At 38.1% G+C, this 18,554-nt stretch overlaps 1 protein-coding gene across 1 annotated transcript; it reads left to right on the forward strand.

Moving 5' to 3' along the window:
* Positions 1–2,393: 2,393 nt before the first annotated feature.
* LOC109933540 (glucose-dependent insulinotropic receptor) lies at positions 2,394–9,435 on the forward strand. Its single transcript, XM_020532559.1, has 3 exons — positions 2,394–3,441; positions 5,267–5,318; positions 9,297–9,435. The coding sequence occupies exons 1-3, from the start codon at positions 2,394–2,396 to the stop codon at positions 9,433–9,435; spliced, it is 1,239 nt and encodes a 412-aa protein (XP_020388148.1).
* The last annotated feature ends 9,119 nt before the right edge of the window (positions 9,436–18,554 follow it).

An 18,554-nucleotide genomic window follows, 5' to 3' on the forward strand; every position in this document is an offset into this window, starting at 1 on the left:
CTAGAAATAAAGCTTGGTTCTTTGTGTTTTTTTCTCAAGATGGTCTTGCTAGCCTCTAGTGCAATTTCTACTGTGTGGTGTCTTTCTATTCGAATATCCATTTGTTCCCCTACCCCATCAGGACTTGGTCCTTGCAAGTAATAAAAGACTTCATTGTTCTTCCCTACTTGTCCTCCTAAAATGTTAACACATTTATTTGTGTTGCACTTTATTTACCAATTATTTAGCCTGTTCTGGTCTTAAAGCCTTTGGTCAGTTGTTTTTTCTGGTTACTATGTACAAAAAGAAATTGAGGTGGAAGGGGAAGAGTGGGAATAGCCCAGATACCACATATGGCACAAACTTATTAAATCAAATAGCCTTCATCTGCTGTATAACATCCTATTATTCTAGTGTGATGAATGACCCTCTACACCATATTTTCTTACTCCTGAGCTCCAAAAATGCTAAATACTCTTATCTATGGGGCTCTTCTTATGTAGCCCTAGTGTCCCTATGTCTGGACCAGGAGGCCTGTGTTCAAGCCCCACCTGCTTCAGAGATGAGTCATAAAATGCCCGTACAGTTTAATTTTAAAATATCTATAAAAGGACAGTGGTGGGGTCAGGTGGAAGACTATAAAGTACAAGTTAAAAGAAAGCCATAGTTCACAACAATGTTAAACCATGCTTGAATGACAAATGGGTTGCCACTGTTTTATGATTCTGCTTTCAAATCCTCTCTCACTTTCTGACTTATCTCATTTTCTCTGTTATTCCTTTCAATACAGGGGGTTCTGCTATAACGCCTGTTCTGGCAACGCAAATTGACTATAACGTGACTGACGAATAGGGGAACGCTATTTCTAAAATGTGAACTTGATTCCATTGATTCCAACTGCTCTCCTTCAACCCATGGACCAGGGTGCAATAGCAGCTTTTAAAGCTTGTTATTTAAGGTGCACATTTAAGAAGCTGATTGCAGCCATTGAGGGGGATAAGGACAGTGTTCTTCAATTTTGGAAGAGCTTTAACATCAAGAATGCAATTGACATTATTGTGGAAGCCTGGGGTAATGTCTCTAAGGACTGCCTGCATGCAGTTTGCCAGAAACTTCTCTCAGATGTTTGTCAAGATTTTAAAACTTTTGATCTGTCAGAGGAGCTCCCAAGAATCAAAGATCATCATGTTGAATTTGCAAAGCAAGTCGTATATGAAGAAGTGGGGAGTGAGGATATTTAAGACCTGTTTGAGACCCACTGTGAAGACCTCTCTACATGATCTACAACAACTTGTCGCTGAGAGGGAAGTGGAAGTTGGAGATGAAGATGAAGTCCAGGATGCAACATCACGAGAGCTTTCCACTTCTGTTTATCTTCTATCCTGAGGGAAATTAAGCAGCTGTTGCAGCTCTTAGAGGACAACAATTACAATGCAGAAAGCAGCAGGGTAGCAGTTCATGGAATAAGATCTTATTTAGCACCCTATGAACAGCTTCTTCCTGAAAGAAAAAAAACGGCAAAGCAGCAAAACTGGATGTCTTTTTTAAGCCAACCTCCAAGAAACTGTCAGAAAACGATGAACCACAACTGTCCAATTCTAGATTAACAATATTTTGCCCTAACCCTGCAACCACAACTGCATCTGAAGGTGATGATGATAATGATGATGACAACCCTCAGCGCCTACATTAACAACAGAGCAACCTCAAAACCTTCTCCCCCATCAAGTCATCTTGACATTTTTTCAAGATGAGGTGTTAAATTTACTTCTATTCTATTATTAGATATAAATTACTCAAAATGGACCTTAATCTTTCACCTAGGTTTCTCAATACAAGATCATAGTGCTTCATTTCTGTGAGAGATGATTACCTATACCAATAAAGATAATCTTAAGTAAACTCACCATGAGGTAATTTTTATTGCCCCAGAAGGATAGCAGAAAGCATATACTGGTTTCAACACAAAGCATTGCTTGTGAGTTATAATCAGAAATTCTTAATGTTCCCTATCTAGCAAACTGGGCAATAAACAACAAAAGATAAAATTAAAAATCCCTCAATATTAGATTACATTTGCAATCAGAAGTATGATATGATGAATGAAAGGACTCATCTAGCACATATAATGCTTTGTTGGTTAGCAACGTATGAAAAGCAGAGGTGGATAATGTCTTATTGCTGCATATCAACAAGACTTTGCTCTTCATTATGACACAAACACGGCTATCAATGAATCAGGAAAGAAAACTAACCTTTAAAAGTTACCTTTGACAGTGCTCTGAGTTTGATTGTAATGCTATACCTACAGCAAACTAGTTCTTATAATTTTAGTATCTTCCTGTTCTATCTGCATCGATGGTAGACTGCACTCCAGTTTATTTTCCAGAATCTGTTTACTGAACTTCTCAACGATGGATGTCAATCATTTTGGTAGCATTGTGACAGTGCTTTCATTGCTGATCATTATTTCCAATGCTGTCGTGGTGGTGGTGCTGGTCCTAATGATTCTGAAGAACAGATCTGCTAGCTTGTGTTTCGTCTTGAACCTGGCAGTCGCAGACATGCTGTTAGGATTTACCTGCTTTGGAACAGCTGTTATAGTACTCAGCAGACAGAATTTCACCGCCAGCAGAGAGTTGTGCATATTACGGACTTCACTTATAATCTCACCCTCTGCTGCCTCTATATTAACAATGGTGTCAGTTGCATTTGACCGTTTCCTAGCTATAAAACTACCTTTACAATACTGCCGACTGATGCTGGATAAAATGGTGGTGTTAATCATTGTGTGCCTCTGGACTGTAGCACTTTTAATTGGGTTCCTGCCAGTGATCATTCAGCAGCTACAGCGTGCTGAGTATAATGGGGCCTGCACCCTGTTCTCAATCATCAATCCTAAGTATATTATAATTGTATTTTGCTCTTGTTTTCTTCCTGCTTCATTAATCTTTGTCTACTTCTACAGCGTTATCCTCAAAATAGCATATTCCCATACACGTCAAATCCTTGAAAGTGAGCGAATGAGCACAGTCTTCAGCTCTGCTCCACCACCTCGCTGTCACATCCGAGATGTCAAAGCGATCAGGACCATTGGGATACTTGTCGGATGTTTTATGGTTGCATGGACGCCCTTCTTCATTGCAACTACTGTGCAAGTATGTTGCACCAAGTGCCAATTATACACAACCATTGAAGACTACCTCTGGCTCCTTAGTCTGTGTAACTCTCTGATGAATCCGCTGATTTATTCCTATTGGCAAAAAGATGTGAGAATGCAGGCTCTTCAGCTCTTCTGTGCTGCAAAAGCCAGGATTTCCCCAACATGCACCTTCACCCGCTGTCAATGGGAAGCAAGTGAGATCCAAAGTCCTGGTGCAGAAAGAGGGACTGAAGGTGAATTACCAGTGTCCTGTCCAGCAATCGGTGCTGTCAGTTATTACATAACAAATACACTAAATGGTAAGTGCAGGCACATTTCAGTTTCAAAAGGTCCAGATTGTTGGGTTGTATTAGTCTGTGAAATTTGAGGTCAAGGCAAGTGTCACCAGGGAGAAATTTAAATCGATTTCAACAACTTGTATTGTTAGAACAACTTTAACCCAAATAATAATTTAGCACTTCAGATGTGAGAATAATGCATGAGTAAAGTGAATTCCGAGCAAACATTATAGAGATTGGGGGAGGGGGCAACAGCTTGGTGAAAGATCTAGGTTTTGAGAAGGTTTTTAAAGGAAAGAAGGGAACAATGAAGAGTTCTCCAAAGAAAACAGCCTCAATCATCATGGTTAGGATAAAGGACGGGAGACTTACAAAAGACTAAAGTCAAAGGAATGAAATACCTTTGAGTTAGGAGGTGCAGTGTGATGGCCTAGGGTTGGAGAAGATTTCAGAGTTAGGATGGTGTGAGGCTAAGGAGGGATTTAAAAATAAGGATGAAGGTTTTTACATGGCATCTATTAGAATAGGTTGATCAATTTAGAGAGGAATAAACTGATTGACAAGTGGGACTTAGTGTGGCAAGGCTGCATTTTATTTCTTAATCATTGTACAATGTCCTAGCTAGAGTGTTTTTGCTCAACATTTTTATGTACGTATTTTGTACAGGTTCCAATTTCTAGTACAAAATAAAGATATGCAAACCTTTATTAAAACAAAGTTTTCCTTTTATTTTTACCCCCTAACTTTCTTCCCAACTTCTCCTGAAGGTATTGATTCAGTTAGGGTACAATTCCTTGAGTACCTGAAACCTGGATGAGTTTTTCCAAATGACCATCCTTTACATATGAATGTAAATAGTGAGGTGAGTAAGGGACTTGACCATGGGAATGTGTAAGAGGCAATCATAATCCTGAAAGGGCACAAGCCAGACGCTTAGAGGATAAAAAGGGAGAAGCTAGATCCAATGTTTAGCTACCACTTGCTGATGGAATTTCCTGTGTGAGTCGCTGAATAGTGATCAAAAACAAGGACTCTCACTAATTTGTTCCCTGTTCGAAGGATGCTGAAGGCAATTCTATGATCTCCACTGTGAACTTGGTTGAGATCAACAAATTCATTAGGGCTGTGAGTAAACATTGCTCATTTGGTAATTCTATAGGTCAGATTTAAATCTGATGATGCATTTTCGACCAGCACAGATCATTGGAAGGCGTTTTCTTTACAATCTTGCCTAGTTCTATTTACACCAATGGTAATGAAGACACTATGGCTGTAAAACTGTGCAGGTGGAAATTTTGTAAATAAAACAGTTCCAACTGTTTAATTCACCTTTCAAGTCAGGCAGTCACCTAAGTAAAATGAATAATACAAACAATTTCTTATTGTCATACTGATCAATTAAAATGGTGCTGCTTAAAGGTAAGTTAAAGGATATTAATAGTTTGCATTTTATTAAGGTTATATTACCTATTATATCACAAACAAAAACAGAGAATGCTGGAGAAACTCAGCATGTCTGGTAGCGTCTGTGGACAGAAAGCAGACTTAACTTTTCAAGTCCAATTACCCTTCTTCAGAACCCCAGTTCTGAAAAAACTGGGCTCTAAAGTTACCTGTGCTTTCTCTTCACGGATTCTGCGTGACCTGCTGAGTTTCTTCTGCAATTCCTGTCTTTGTTTCAGATATCCAGCATCCACAGTTCTTTGTTCTATTTTACCCATTATACGTCTTGGCTATGGAGGCATGCAGACAATTCAACCGAACTGAAACTGGCCTGGCTGCTTGATGTGGTCAGCATCAACGTAGAAGAACAAGTGAAAAGTTCATGTTTCTTTGTCATATCCAGTTGGTGTGCAAATTGTGTCACCAATAACTATTGGGTATATTACACAAGAAAAGTATGAGCATTTCAGAATTAAAGGGCACCAAGTTCCCACTACAATTCCCTGATTAGTGCCACATAATTGAGCAGTATTCAGAAATGGGGAAGATTCGAAACTTTAGATGAAACGCTTGCTCACCAGTCTAATAAAGTTATGTTAGGTATTAATACATGTACAAGTTCTGTAGCAGCCTTCTGTTAAAGATGATGTGAGAAGTGGTGGTCAACTCTGTGTTATTCATCACATGGTGTGGTCCAGGAGCCCCACTCTGGCATGGCTGTCATTGTTTCATTTGCTCAGAGGAAGGCAGCAGACTAAGAATGTGCATGATTCGCTAGCCTCAGTTTTTGCCAATATGTACAGCCTGACAATTGCAACATGGACACCTTTTCCCCACAATACTTGAGCAGTGAGGTGCCTTAATAGTTTATGCAATTGTTGCAGTTATCCTTGTTCCTATACAGGGTTATAATCTTTGCATCATGCATTTCCTGAAGGACTGCCCATTTGTCTAGCAGAGAGAGAGGAATTCATGCAGATAGTGAAGGAGTGCCAGTTTCTCATGGTTGTCAGGTTTCAGTAGTATAGCATCAGCACCTTGATTGTTGTCCATGGTAAGTGAGTCAATAACCATTACCAAACTCCTCAGCTGTAGGTTCAATATCCAGCTCTGCCATCATTCACCCATTCTCTGTGTCAGTTGACATGGGCTAATCACGTGTAACTGCTACATTCATGTTAACACTCCACAGTAAAACTGGAGTGTCCTCTCTGGGACAGTCTGGGTAAAATGTGTGAAGATCTGGGACGTCCAAGATTCAGGTCACCTTCTTAACCTCCCCGGCTGAGCCCAAAGAATGAAAAGCATAATGTTTAGCACCAGCTTAGTTGCAGGGGGTGAAGAAAAAGTTACATATTTAGACAGTCTACTTTTGCACTTCATTCCAGGTTTTGTGTCAGGGCTTCACTCCCTTCGGTTTCAATGTTCCTGAAGTATTCCATAAGGCAGGATGAAGGATAACAGCTAAACATATTAAGCCTTTATTGAGAATGAGGGGTGAAACCATTGAAACATACAAGATTCTGAGTGAGCTAGTCAGGGTAGATGTTAAGATGTTTCCAAAAATGAGGGAAATCGCAAACTAGGGGACATAGTCACAGAATAAGGGAAACTTATTTAACACTGAGATGGGGAGGAATTTCTTCTCTCAGGGGGTCATCAAAATCTGGAATTCTCTATCCCAGAGAGCTGTGGAGGCTAGATCACTGAAAGTATTTAAAGAGGAATCATAGAGTCTTTGAGAAAAGTGTACAGGTAGATAGGTTTTTGAAATATAAAGAAGTTGATGATTATGCTGAGTTGGCATGGAAGAGAAATTGAAGCCTGTGGCAGATCTTGCAGAATGGTGGGACAGACTTGACAGGCCAAATAGCCCACTCCTGCTCCTATCTCTTATATCCTTATGTTCAATGGAGCTACTCACACATGGCTGACTAACACACAAAAGCAGAAATCATGCTAACTCTCATTACCCACACAGCGGCCACATCACATCAACATGTTGGACACACAAGGTGAAGCTTATTGTAACGGAGTAAATGCGTTAAAAAAAATCTGGTTATAAAAGATCAGGTCAGGGCCAACAAATTGATAAAAAGATGTACCAGAATTAAAAACTAACTAAAAAAAATGGAATGATCTTAATTACATCCTTGAGAAATTTCAATGAATTGTACCTACTTATTTAAAATGAAACAGAACTTAATAATGTGAGTTTTTGTTATTTTGAATCTCTGGATGGTGCTGCAGGCTAAAGCACCATTAAAGATTGGAGCATATTTCAGAGTGTAATAAATAATAAGCAAAAGACAATCAGATTCTGTTGTCTGATCACATTTCCATGAAGTGCCTTGGCAATATTTCCTGTTAAAGCCACTACAAAAATACAACTGGTTATTATTGTTGATGTTGGATTTATGATCAGAGAACAGTGAGTGCTGAGCTATTGGATTATGGTTGACAGCATATTTTAGAGTAATCTTGTTCTCATTATGCCAACTTTCCAGGTTGAATTTTCTCCTTCTGAGCTCTGGAGTACGGACGTGAATTGAAATTGGTGTAATATCTCCTTTCCTTGTTTGACAGTGAAATTTAATCTTCTTGAAGCTGCAAGATAGATGAATGGGCACAATGTTCAGATAAACTAGATTTCTAGATTTAATCTGGATTTAATCTTAGTGTGACCACAGCCAGGAATTTAATAAAGTTATTCAGTGGAGCAAAGCAGTTGTACGCATAGTTTCTTTTAAGCTGATTGAGTTATTTATTGAGACTTAATTATAACAGGAGGTCTGTAAAAATCTGGCAATACAGTTGTCTTGTAACAACAAAGTAAACAAATCAGACATTTGTCTTGCAGCTAGGTTTACAAATTAACTGTTAAGAAGGTAAACATTAATTCTGGTTATCTTTAACCATGATATTCAAAGAAATTAATTGGTTTATCATTCACTGTCTTAACCATTCACAGTTCTGAAAGCTTTTACCTGTGTTTTCAAACAAGATTTTGGAAAATTAAGATAGTTTTCTGTTTAATCGTCTGCAGCTATAAATATTAATCACATTGGCTCCAAATTCATCCAAAAGTCAAAGTCAACAGTATCAGATGTTAAATTCAGAGCTGATCGTTAATGCGTACTAAAGTTACATATTATAACTTAGCTTTCATGACTGAATTCATAACTATGGTTTGGGTTCCACAGCTGTATTTATACAAATCCAAATTACATATTTTTACCAGAAGTAACAAATCACCTGGCTCAGTTCACATTGTAGAAATTGCAATTACAGATCTCAAATCTATTTCAATACCCGGTCCATCACACCAATGCCATAATTTTTAAAAATTGTATTTTTTCTGCATGACATCTGAAATTATTATCCTTTGTCTTTAGACACATGAGGAAGATACCTGACCTGGTTCAGCAACTTTGACAAAGTGACCGATGTGGACTCAGCAACAGATATCTGTGATGTAAGGAGAGTAATGTATCTCATTAACTTTTCATCTCCTTCAGGATAATATTGAAAAGTATGCAGTGCTCCATAAGAAGTCGTCTCTAATTTCAAATCACCAACACCAAAGATTCTCATATGGCAATTGTATATCTATAATAGTCTACATGGGAATGATCTTCCACTTACATAAATCAACTCAAAGGAGACAGAAACAAACGTATTTTAAAATAACCAGGTGACTACTCAAATTGATTCATGACTTTCTTTATCCTCAATATCTTTGGAAGAAGTTGGATAGGTCAAACAGTTAACATCCTAGAGCCCAGGGTGTCACTTTAAATTATAACTCATCAGTTTCAATCAGATTTTTATGTCGGTAACATTATTACTGTCACTTTGATGGATGGCATGGTGGAGAACAATGGATGTTCTTTTATTTATTGAAATTGGTGAAAGATTTCTGCACATCTCTGTTCCTTTCTGACATGAATGAATCGCTCCTATTGTACTGGGCAGGGATGTATCAGAGAAACAACAAGACATTCTGTTCCTCGCATGACTTCACTGTTTTAAGTTTGTATGGAATAAAATCTGTCAAGTTTGTAAGAACAGGAAGTGCTGGAGAAACTCAGCAGGTCTGGCAGCATCTGTGGAGTCAGGAAGTCCTTTAGGGAAGAATGTCTACTATCATTACCTGCTCTTGCCTACATGTAACTCCAGACTGACAGCAAAGTGGTTCATTCTTAACTGCTGTTTGGGCAGTTAGGGAGTACAATAAATGCTGGCCTTGCCAGTACTGCCCACATCCCATGAACTAAGTTTAAAACAGTGTCAAGCCTAATATGGGAGTTCTGTGAAAAGGTCACTGGACCTGAAACATTAACTGTGATTTCTCTCCACAGATGCTGCCAGAACTGCTGAGCTTTTCCAGCAATTTCTGTTTTTGTTTCATGTCTGATATGACTCTTTTACAGAATTACAACGGGCTGGATAATGGTGATTTTTATGTTGCTGACAGAGGGAGAGAAGATGCAATTGGAACAGATGGTGAGGGTGCCCCAAGCAAAAGACAAAGACAGTGCTAATCATGGTAAAGGAGAAATAGAGGTGTAAAACCAAAGCAAATGAAGGTGCAAAAAGGAGAAAATGGGCCTGCTCCACAGACAGCAAAGTCAACAAGACACAACCAAGACATGGCTGGAGGAGCATGGGAGATACAAGAAAATTAGAGGATAGAAGTCATGCACTGAAATTGTGCAAATTGATATTGAGTGTTAAAGGATGTAAATTGCCTAAGCAGAAAATGAAGTGCTGCTCTTCCAGCTTGCGTTGAGCTTCATTGAAGCACTGTAGCTGGCCCAGAGTGGATGTATTAGTATTGGAGCAAGATGGTCAATTGGATTGGCAAGTAACTGGAAGGTCCGGATCATTCTTACACACAAGACAGAGATGTTTTACAAAGCGGTCACCAGTCTGTATTTCGTCTTGCTAATATAAAGGAGACTGCATTGTGAACAGTGAATACAATAGACTAAATTGAAAGTATTAGCAAAACATGGCTTCACCTGGAAGGTGTATTTGGGCTCTTGGACAGTGAGGAGGGAGGAGGTGAATAGGCAAGAGTTGAACCTTGTGTGATTGCATGGGAATGTGCCATGGGGTAGTGAGGAAATGTTGGGAGTAATGAGGAATGGAACAGGGTGTCACAGAGGGAGGACAGAGGAACTAGGAGAATAGATTGAAATCCTTGCAAGAAGCAGAATGTGAGGAAGTGTACTCAAAGTGCAATGGAGTTGGTGGTATTGTACTTGATATTAATTTTTCAGGCTATCTCCAGAAATGGAAATGGCGAAGTCAAGGAAAGAAAGGATGTGTGAGCAGTGGATCAGGTGAAGGTGAGGGGAGGATGGAAATTAGAAGCAATGCTGATAAATTCTTATCTCCCTCTGTCGGAATTCAAACATTTCTTTCTCCATAGTTTCTTTCTCCATAGATGCTGCCAGACATGCTGAGTGCCTCCAATACTTTCTGTTTTTATTTCAGATTTCCTGCATCTTCTGTGTTAACTTTTACCCACTGAAGTAAATGTGTAGTTATACGTGTTGTTGAGATGCATTATGGTCTGTGTTCCAGTGTATATTGAGTGTTAACTTGTTCAAATATCACAATAAAACACTTCTATTTTTATTCTGTTTTATCAAACACAAACTAAAACTAACAACAAGATGTGATAAAAGTCATTTCTGGACTGTTGAAGCAACTGTAAACAATCTTCCCCAATGGTTCATGTAACCTATTTAAGTAGAATCTTTCTTTTAGCTGCATGAGTACGGGGGGGCAACATTTCCCAAGTTCTGAAATTTGCATTTCTGTTTTTCCCAGTAACTGCAGGTCCTAATAAGCTTTAAACAAGTCATCAAAAATGAATATTTCAAATGACAGGATTGCATTATATTTGTTATGTTTACTTTGATTGTCATTAATATTTTGCTTCATGGCCTCAGCCTGTCGCTATAACCCTTGCTTCAACTTATAAACTTTCCCAGAACATGTGAAATCAGCTTCTTTTTCCAACTATTAAGTCTTGGCTAGTGAAAGCAAAATTCTTGTGCCTCAGTCTTTGGACACAGGGACCATAATTCACGCCATGCTGCATCTGTTCAGATGGAGAGGATAAAACACAAATCCATCTACCCATGTCGCCTGAATGAATTTAGTGACAGTTCTGACACCTTAGGTACTTTTAACCTTTAATCCCCCATAGCATTGAAGCTGCAGAGTTGCATTTTGGCAGATGGAAAGATATCATGGTCCCACCTTGAGTTTGGACACCTGCAAAAACCACTCTCACAAGGCAGTTGGAGTAGGTGCCCAGAAAGGTCAAATACTGCAGTTTGGAATTTAACAACCTCACGTGGGTAGTCAGTGTCAATAAATGTATCCTCTTTGGACATCTCGTACCCAACACAATGCCAGCTTCTCATAATTTTTAAAGCATCACACCTCCATCGCACTCACAGTAGCAACTACTGTCGCTCAAGTCTCATCTTGACATGAAAGCACTGAGGAAAGGAGCAAAATTGGACCATACAGCCCATTGGGTCTGCTCCCCAGTGTTTAGATTTTTGATCTTTCAGGGAATCATAAGAAATAGTGAGACGATAAGAAAGTGGAATTGAGGCTAACAATCAGCCATGATTGTATTCATCTTGGCCTTAATACACTCACCAATGGAGCATTCACTTCAGTCTTAGGGTAGATAATTCCAAAGTTTCACAACTCGTTGAGTGAAGATATTTCTCATTAACTCTGTCCTTTCATATACTTTCATCAACTTTTTGCAACATTGTATGGTTATTCCTTAACAATCCTTAACATTCTCGTAAACTACAGATTGATCTTTCTCACCATGTCTGTGATTTTATCATAATGCATCTTCATTAAAAATTTTGCATAGTTTCTTCAAACATTTCCTGCTGTTTATTTATCACCATAGAATTTGGTCTATTCAGCTAATCAACCTTAAAAACTCGCTTGTCGTATCTTTAAGTTTAAGATTCTTCTTTTGGACTTAGTATGTCATTCTCTTTTAATATGACTCCCTAAAGATCTTTCACTATAAGAACACTAATTACCCCACCTTAATGTACAGTATCAGATGTAGTATAAAGTTTTATCCCTAATTGGTTCCACAATTTATTATTGTGGGAAGCAGTCATGAACATTTTCTCCAAAATTATTTTCCATGCTATCTTCGTCAGTTTAATTTGTCCAAAGTTGATTACCTTGCAACCATGATTCAGCAATGATGAATATATCAAACACATTTATCTTTATTTGTTACATTAGTTTGTATAGGTAAAACATTTTGTTCTTTCAGATAAATTGTTTTAATTTCTTTTACTACTATTATTTACTTAGACCTTATTAACTTATGCATTATTATCATTAAACTGCGCCCCCCCCCCGAGTACTTTGAGTACCTTCACTAATTTTCTCTTCAGTCCCTTTTCTGATCCTCTGCCCCTCTTTTAAAGCTCTATCCACCCCCATAGTTATATGATTCACTGATCCTAATCCATTTAAGTAGAGCCCATTACAACAGAGCCATCTCCTATTAGGTAATACCTGTGCCAGTGTCTCATCAGCTGTAACATTGTCTTCTCACAGCACTCTTTGAGTCACATGTTTAATTCTCTCCTCTGCTTAACCCAGGTTTGAGGCTCAGATAATCCAGAGAATATTGTCTTTGAGGTTCTGCATATTAATTTAGAATGCAGTTCCACAAACTCCCTGTGCAGAACCCTGATTCTTAATGCTACAAATGCAGTCTGTCACTGTGTGAGTCATGACAAATAAATCCTCTGTCTTTCACTCCAGGGGCTGAGTTTTATACCAGGAGTGAAGTTGCAACCCCTGAAGCACCCCCACTCCGTCCCAACAGCCACAATCCCTCACTGGGGGCAAATTTTAGGTGTCAGCTTGCCTCTGTTTGGCTGGCTCAGGGTTAGCAATAAGCTTGTTCATCTTTTGCTCAAGAAAACCTTGTAATTGGCTTCTTACTGCTCCAATAAAATTTAATTTGAGAAAGATATAGCCTGGTGTTAAGTGGAATTTAAACCTTTGCTGTGCTCAATCAAAAAGTTTGAAGAGAGGAGAGACAGTTTACCCCTCCTCATGTAGTCATAAACAACCCTTTAACAGCCAGTGGAATTCTCACTCATGCCCTTTAGGGAAGGAAACTGCCATCTTTAGCTGGTCTGGCCTACATGTGACTCCAGACCCACAGCAATGTGGTTGATTCTTAACTGGCCTTTAGGCAATTAGGATGGGTAATAAATGCTGCCTAGCTAGGGACGCCTTCATCCCATGTATTAATTAAAAAAGTGTCTGTTGAAGAGTTCAGCAGCATTTTTGAAAGCAGCACAGATCTGGTCAGCTCTTGGAACACTAGGCGCTGCTGCAGCAAAAACAGATCTTCATCAGTGGAAGAGCTGTAACAGCAAGCATAACAACTTTAAAAGCTTAAAGAAGCCAGAAACAGGAGGAAAAAAGGTAGAGAAAAGCTTGTGAGGACCAGAAAGAGTCTCACTGAAGCTACAACGAGGTACATCTGATTTGCAAAACATTTTAGTAGTGAAAGTGCAAGGCTAATATGTTCCTGTAAAGAGTAACAAGTCCAGAAAACCTTGGATGTTAAGAGACATACAGGATTGAATAATGAACAAAAGGAAACTTATGACATATACCAAGAGCACCAAACAGCAGATGTTCTTGAGGAATATACAAAATGCAGCAATTATTTAAATAGGAAATTTTTAGAGTGAAGAGGGATTATTAAAACACACTGGCTGATAATATTAAGGAAAATCCATAAGTGGTGTATAAATTTATCAGGGGTGAGAAAAGTACCATAGAACGAGACCAAATTGGCATTCTGGAAGTCATAGCCAATATTTTAAATGAGTTATTTGCATCTTTATTCCCGATGGAAAAGGATGATGTAGGTACAGAAATCAAGAAAGGGGACTGTGATATACCTGAACAAATTAGAATTGAGAGGGAAGATGCATTAGTGCTTTTAGTGGGATTGAAAATGACTAAATCCCCAGACCCAAATAAAATGTATCTAAGGCTGCTTTGAAATTAGGGGAGGAAATTGGAGGGTCTACGACATTAATTTTCAAATCCTCTGGCAACAGGAAGAACTCCAAAGGACTGTAGAATAGCTAATGTGGTACCTTATTCAAGAAGGATAGTAGAGATAAAGCAAAAAACTATAGGCCAGCGAGTCTAACATCATTGGTAGGGAAACCATTGGAAAAACTTCTGAGGGACAGAATTAATCTCTAATTGGAGAGGCAAGGATTAATCAACAATAGTCAGCATGGCTTGGTCAGGAGGAGATCCCATCTAACAAATTTTGTTGAATTTTTTTGAGGAGGTGACTAGGACTATAGATGAGGTTAGAGCAATTGAGATAGTCTACATGGACTTCAGTAAGGCTTTTGACAAGGACTTGCTGTTTTGACAAGGCTGGTTAAGAAAGAAAGAACCCATGGGATCTGGGACAATTTGGCAAACTGGTTCCAAAATTGACTAATTTGCAGGAAGCAGAGAGTGATGGTAGAAAGGTGTTTTTGTGACTAGAAGCCTGTGACCAATGCGTACCACAAGGATCAGGTGCTGGGTCCCCTTATATATGTTGTGAGCACTAATGAACGAGACATAAATGTAAGATAAGTAAGTTCGCTGATGACTCAAAAATTGGTGGTGTGCTAAATAATGAGGAGGAAAGCCTTAGACTACAGAATTATTTAGACAAACTAGTCAGATGGGCAAGACTTTGAAATGGAATTTAATCCTGAAAAGTAGGAGGTGGTGCATTTTGAGAGGATTAACAAAACAAGGGAATACATGGTGAATGATAAGACACTAGGACATACAGAGGATCTTGATATTCGTGTCCATAGAACCTTGAGGACATCAGGACAGGTTGATAAGGTAGCAAAGAAGGCATCTGAGTTACTTGCCTTTGTTTGTCAAGGCATTGAACACAATGGCAAAGGGGCTATGATAGACTGTATATAACATTAGTTCGACCACAGCTGCAGTATTGTGTGCAGTTCTGGTTGCCACACTATAGGAAGGATGTGATTGTACTAGAGAGGGTGTAAAGGAGGTTTAACAGGATGTTGTCTGGGCTAAAATAATTCAGCCATGAAGAGAGACTGGATAGGCTGACTCCTGTGACACTTCATGAGAGGAAACTTGGAGGAGATTTATGGAAATAACTGTTCACCCAGAGGATGGTTGGTTTCTGGAACTCATGTGTGGTTAGAGGCCAGAACCATCAAGACATTTAAGAAGTATTTAGATGAGCACCTGCCACAGCATACGAGTCTTTGGGTCAAGTGCTGGAAAGTTGGATTACATTCAGTAAACACTTGATGACAGGCATGAACACAATGTGCTGAAGTGCTGCCGTTAAAACTCTATGACTCCATGTGAACCAGGAAAGAAGCAACTGACTTCAGATTCCAGAAGTAAGTTGAGTCCCTAGAAGAAAAGGTGAAGATTCTTTTTTATGGCAACATTCTGAGCAAGGAAGCTGACAGAAGGCTGAAAACATTTCATGTATTAAATGCACATTCTTTTCACTGTTTAAAACTGTAATTAAAGATTGCTAACAAATTCTTCAAAAATGGAATAATTCTTTAAAATATTCTTCAAACTGGCAACGCAATTCAAGAGTTCAGGACCTAAAAGGTAAAAGAAAATTTTTACTGAACATTGTCATTTTAAAGTTGAAACAATTTTTTGTTGTACAAACAAAAGTATTAAAAAGCATGAAAACACTTCAATGCCACTTTTTTCAGTTAAAAAGGATGGGAATCAGTTGGAAGAAGCAAAAACAATACAGAGCACCCATTTTAATACAAAGGGAAACTCACAAGGAAGAACAGTAAAAAGGCATGAATCCTCAATGATAGTTCATTATTTCAAAGTCTTAATTTAATGAAGAAACGTCAACTTAAAGGGTTTTTATAGTTTTTTTAAAATATTTGAAAACTATAAAAATACTTTAAAAATATTTGAAAACTAAATTGAAAGCTTTATTGAAAGACCATATTTACAATTTAAAGATCTTAAAAAGTTTCAAATATTTACAGAAAAAAGTTAAAAGATTTATTTTTTTAACAGCAAAGGTCTTAATCGTTTTTATGTAACAGCTCATTATAATTTATCAATTATTAGGAGATCTTACATTACTTTATCAGCAATTAAAAATTTATTACAACTCCAAAAAATTCTATCTCTTTCAGTTCTTTTACAGTTGAAGTAAGTTCTCACACTGGAAAAGTCTATCCAGGTTGTGTTAGAAGCTGAAATTCAGAAAAATGCCACAGGAAAAATCTGTGGAATGGAAGGACAAATTTACTCCATAAGACCATCAACTGCATAAAGTGAAGCATTCTAAACCATCACACAACTAACCAATGCAAAGAGTGTTCAAACCTTTTGATGCTGGGAGATACTGCACAAGATGTGGGACAAAGAAACCATACAAACAAAAGTTATTTTCAGCTGTATCACAAGAATATCACTTTTGTGATATAGTGGGATATTGTGCAGAAACCAGAAACAGTCCTTGAATAATAGAACAGTGTTGGTTATATCAGCAAAACTTAATTCTTTATACCGAAAACCATTAGAAAATGTTGACTCCCAAAATACACTTTGATTATTTTGGGTGAAATATGTCCCTTGAAGAAATATTTCAATCATTCCTATGGGGAAATAGGTGACTCATCTGAACAGGACATAACAAACCACATCTACGTCAATAAACATCTAACTCAATTCAAGCATGATACAGGAGCAAGTGTCACCGTGTTATCTGACAAAACTCCTTGGTTGAAAAACATAAAATTATAACTTACTGATCTGATGTTACTTGGACTATGTAGAATAACACCTAAGTCTACAGCACTGTTCAAAGTTTCTTTAAGGCATAAAGATCATCAGTTGTAGAACTTGTATATGTATAACAATCAGTAACTATCACTTTTAAGCAAGCAAGTATGCTTTGCTGTAAAATATTGACATTTGTCAGGCAGAAAAAAAACTTTACAGGCCTCATTAGAATGTTCACATTCCAACCCATGCAGAAGCATACACCTATGATCTTTAAGATTTCCAATGAAGAAAACTTCACAAACTTTTAAGAACTTGTTTCTTATCCTCCACCAACAAGAGAATATTCAGGTCCTGAATTCATCAACAACAAAGAAATCTCAGCAACCAAAAGGCAATATGATAGGCTGGGAGACATTCATCCAGATTTACCTTGTAACAAGTTTGAAAGGAGAAGACTACTTTTCACACCTAACTTCCATCAGACATTTTGAAGAAATCAAAGAAACTCTGGACATCGTATTGGTCCAGTGTCAATATTCATATGCCTTCACATCAAAAGATGTGCAGGAAATATAAGACCCACCAGTCTTTCCAGATATCAACTTTCAACATTCTTCGTGAAGAAGAAAATCACCTATTTGTTCAAGTTGGCATAAACTTGTAAAGTCAGAGACTTGATGGGAGAAGAGATAGTAATAAACTCGATGTTCTTATTTAAACAATAATATACTGGATTTAATAAGGAGGGAAAAACATGGGGGGAGATACATGAAAGGTTTAACTGTCAAGAATTTGTATAGCTCCATCCACCAGGATCTCCGCAATTGTCTCTGTGAAGAGCAAGTCAGTTCTTGTTGACTATTGTAATTGTCTCAGCCTGCTAGTCTTACCTCCCTGTTATCAACCATGTTAACCTAGCATCTCTTAGGAGATATCTACGTCTCTTACCACATTTAATTTGATTAACCAGCCGTTGCTGCAATAAAGGATGTATGTCATCATCTAAAAATGTATGTTCTAATGGAAGTATATTTTGGGAGTCAATATTTTCTTATAGTTTTGGGTATAAGGTACAAGTTTTTTCCAGAAAGAACCAGCACTGTTCTCTCAGTATGTAATAAACTATTTCTTGTCATTCTTGTCTGCCAAAGATTTATTAGTGGTTAATCCTTAACCATTTAATATTATTGAGTCTTGTGGTCTAGTATTACAAGAAGAGTTATATCTAACCAAAGACATTCTTCGCAGAACTAGGTGCCATTTGAGGGCAGCCCTTACAAAAGGAAAGGGAAGGAAAGATTTATTTGGTGGTGGCGTTATGCGGGAGGTGGAGAAATTAGCAGGGGTAGAAACATAGGACAAGAAGAAGCTTATTAAAGTTCTTGGTTGGAGGGCAAGTGGGAGAATAGAAGTGTTGACATCTCCTGTCAATCACAGTTGTAGTGGGTGGGGATGAGGGGAGAGGAGATGTTTGGGGGTGAAGGCAGCCCTCATTTGAAGAAATAGAAAGACATATCAGAATCTGAAAGTTTTCCATCTTGTTAATTTCTCAACCTTCCCATTATTCTCATGGTTTTATCTCATTGACATCAGGGAATTTTAGATAACCGGAGACAACATTGTGCTGGGTGTTATAACCAGAAGGCATAGTTAAATCTTCAATCACTTTACTAACAAGAGAAGTAGCTGATTGCTGAGCTGTTGGTGAATACCTATTTTTTATTTAATCGGTCAGGTCAATAGTCTGATTAAAAAAACAGACTTAACAGGGTAGCTTAGACCTGTGGAGTGTCCATAATTCTCCAATCCAA

This window comes from Rhincodon typus, chromosome 14, assembly GCF_021869965.1.
Source record: "Rhincodon typus isolate 14 chromosome 14, sRhiTyp1.1, whole genome shotgun sequence".
Lineage (NCBI taxonomy): Eukaryota > Metazoa > Chordata > Chondrichthyes > Orectolobiformes > Rhincodontidae > Rhincodon > Rhincodon typus.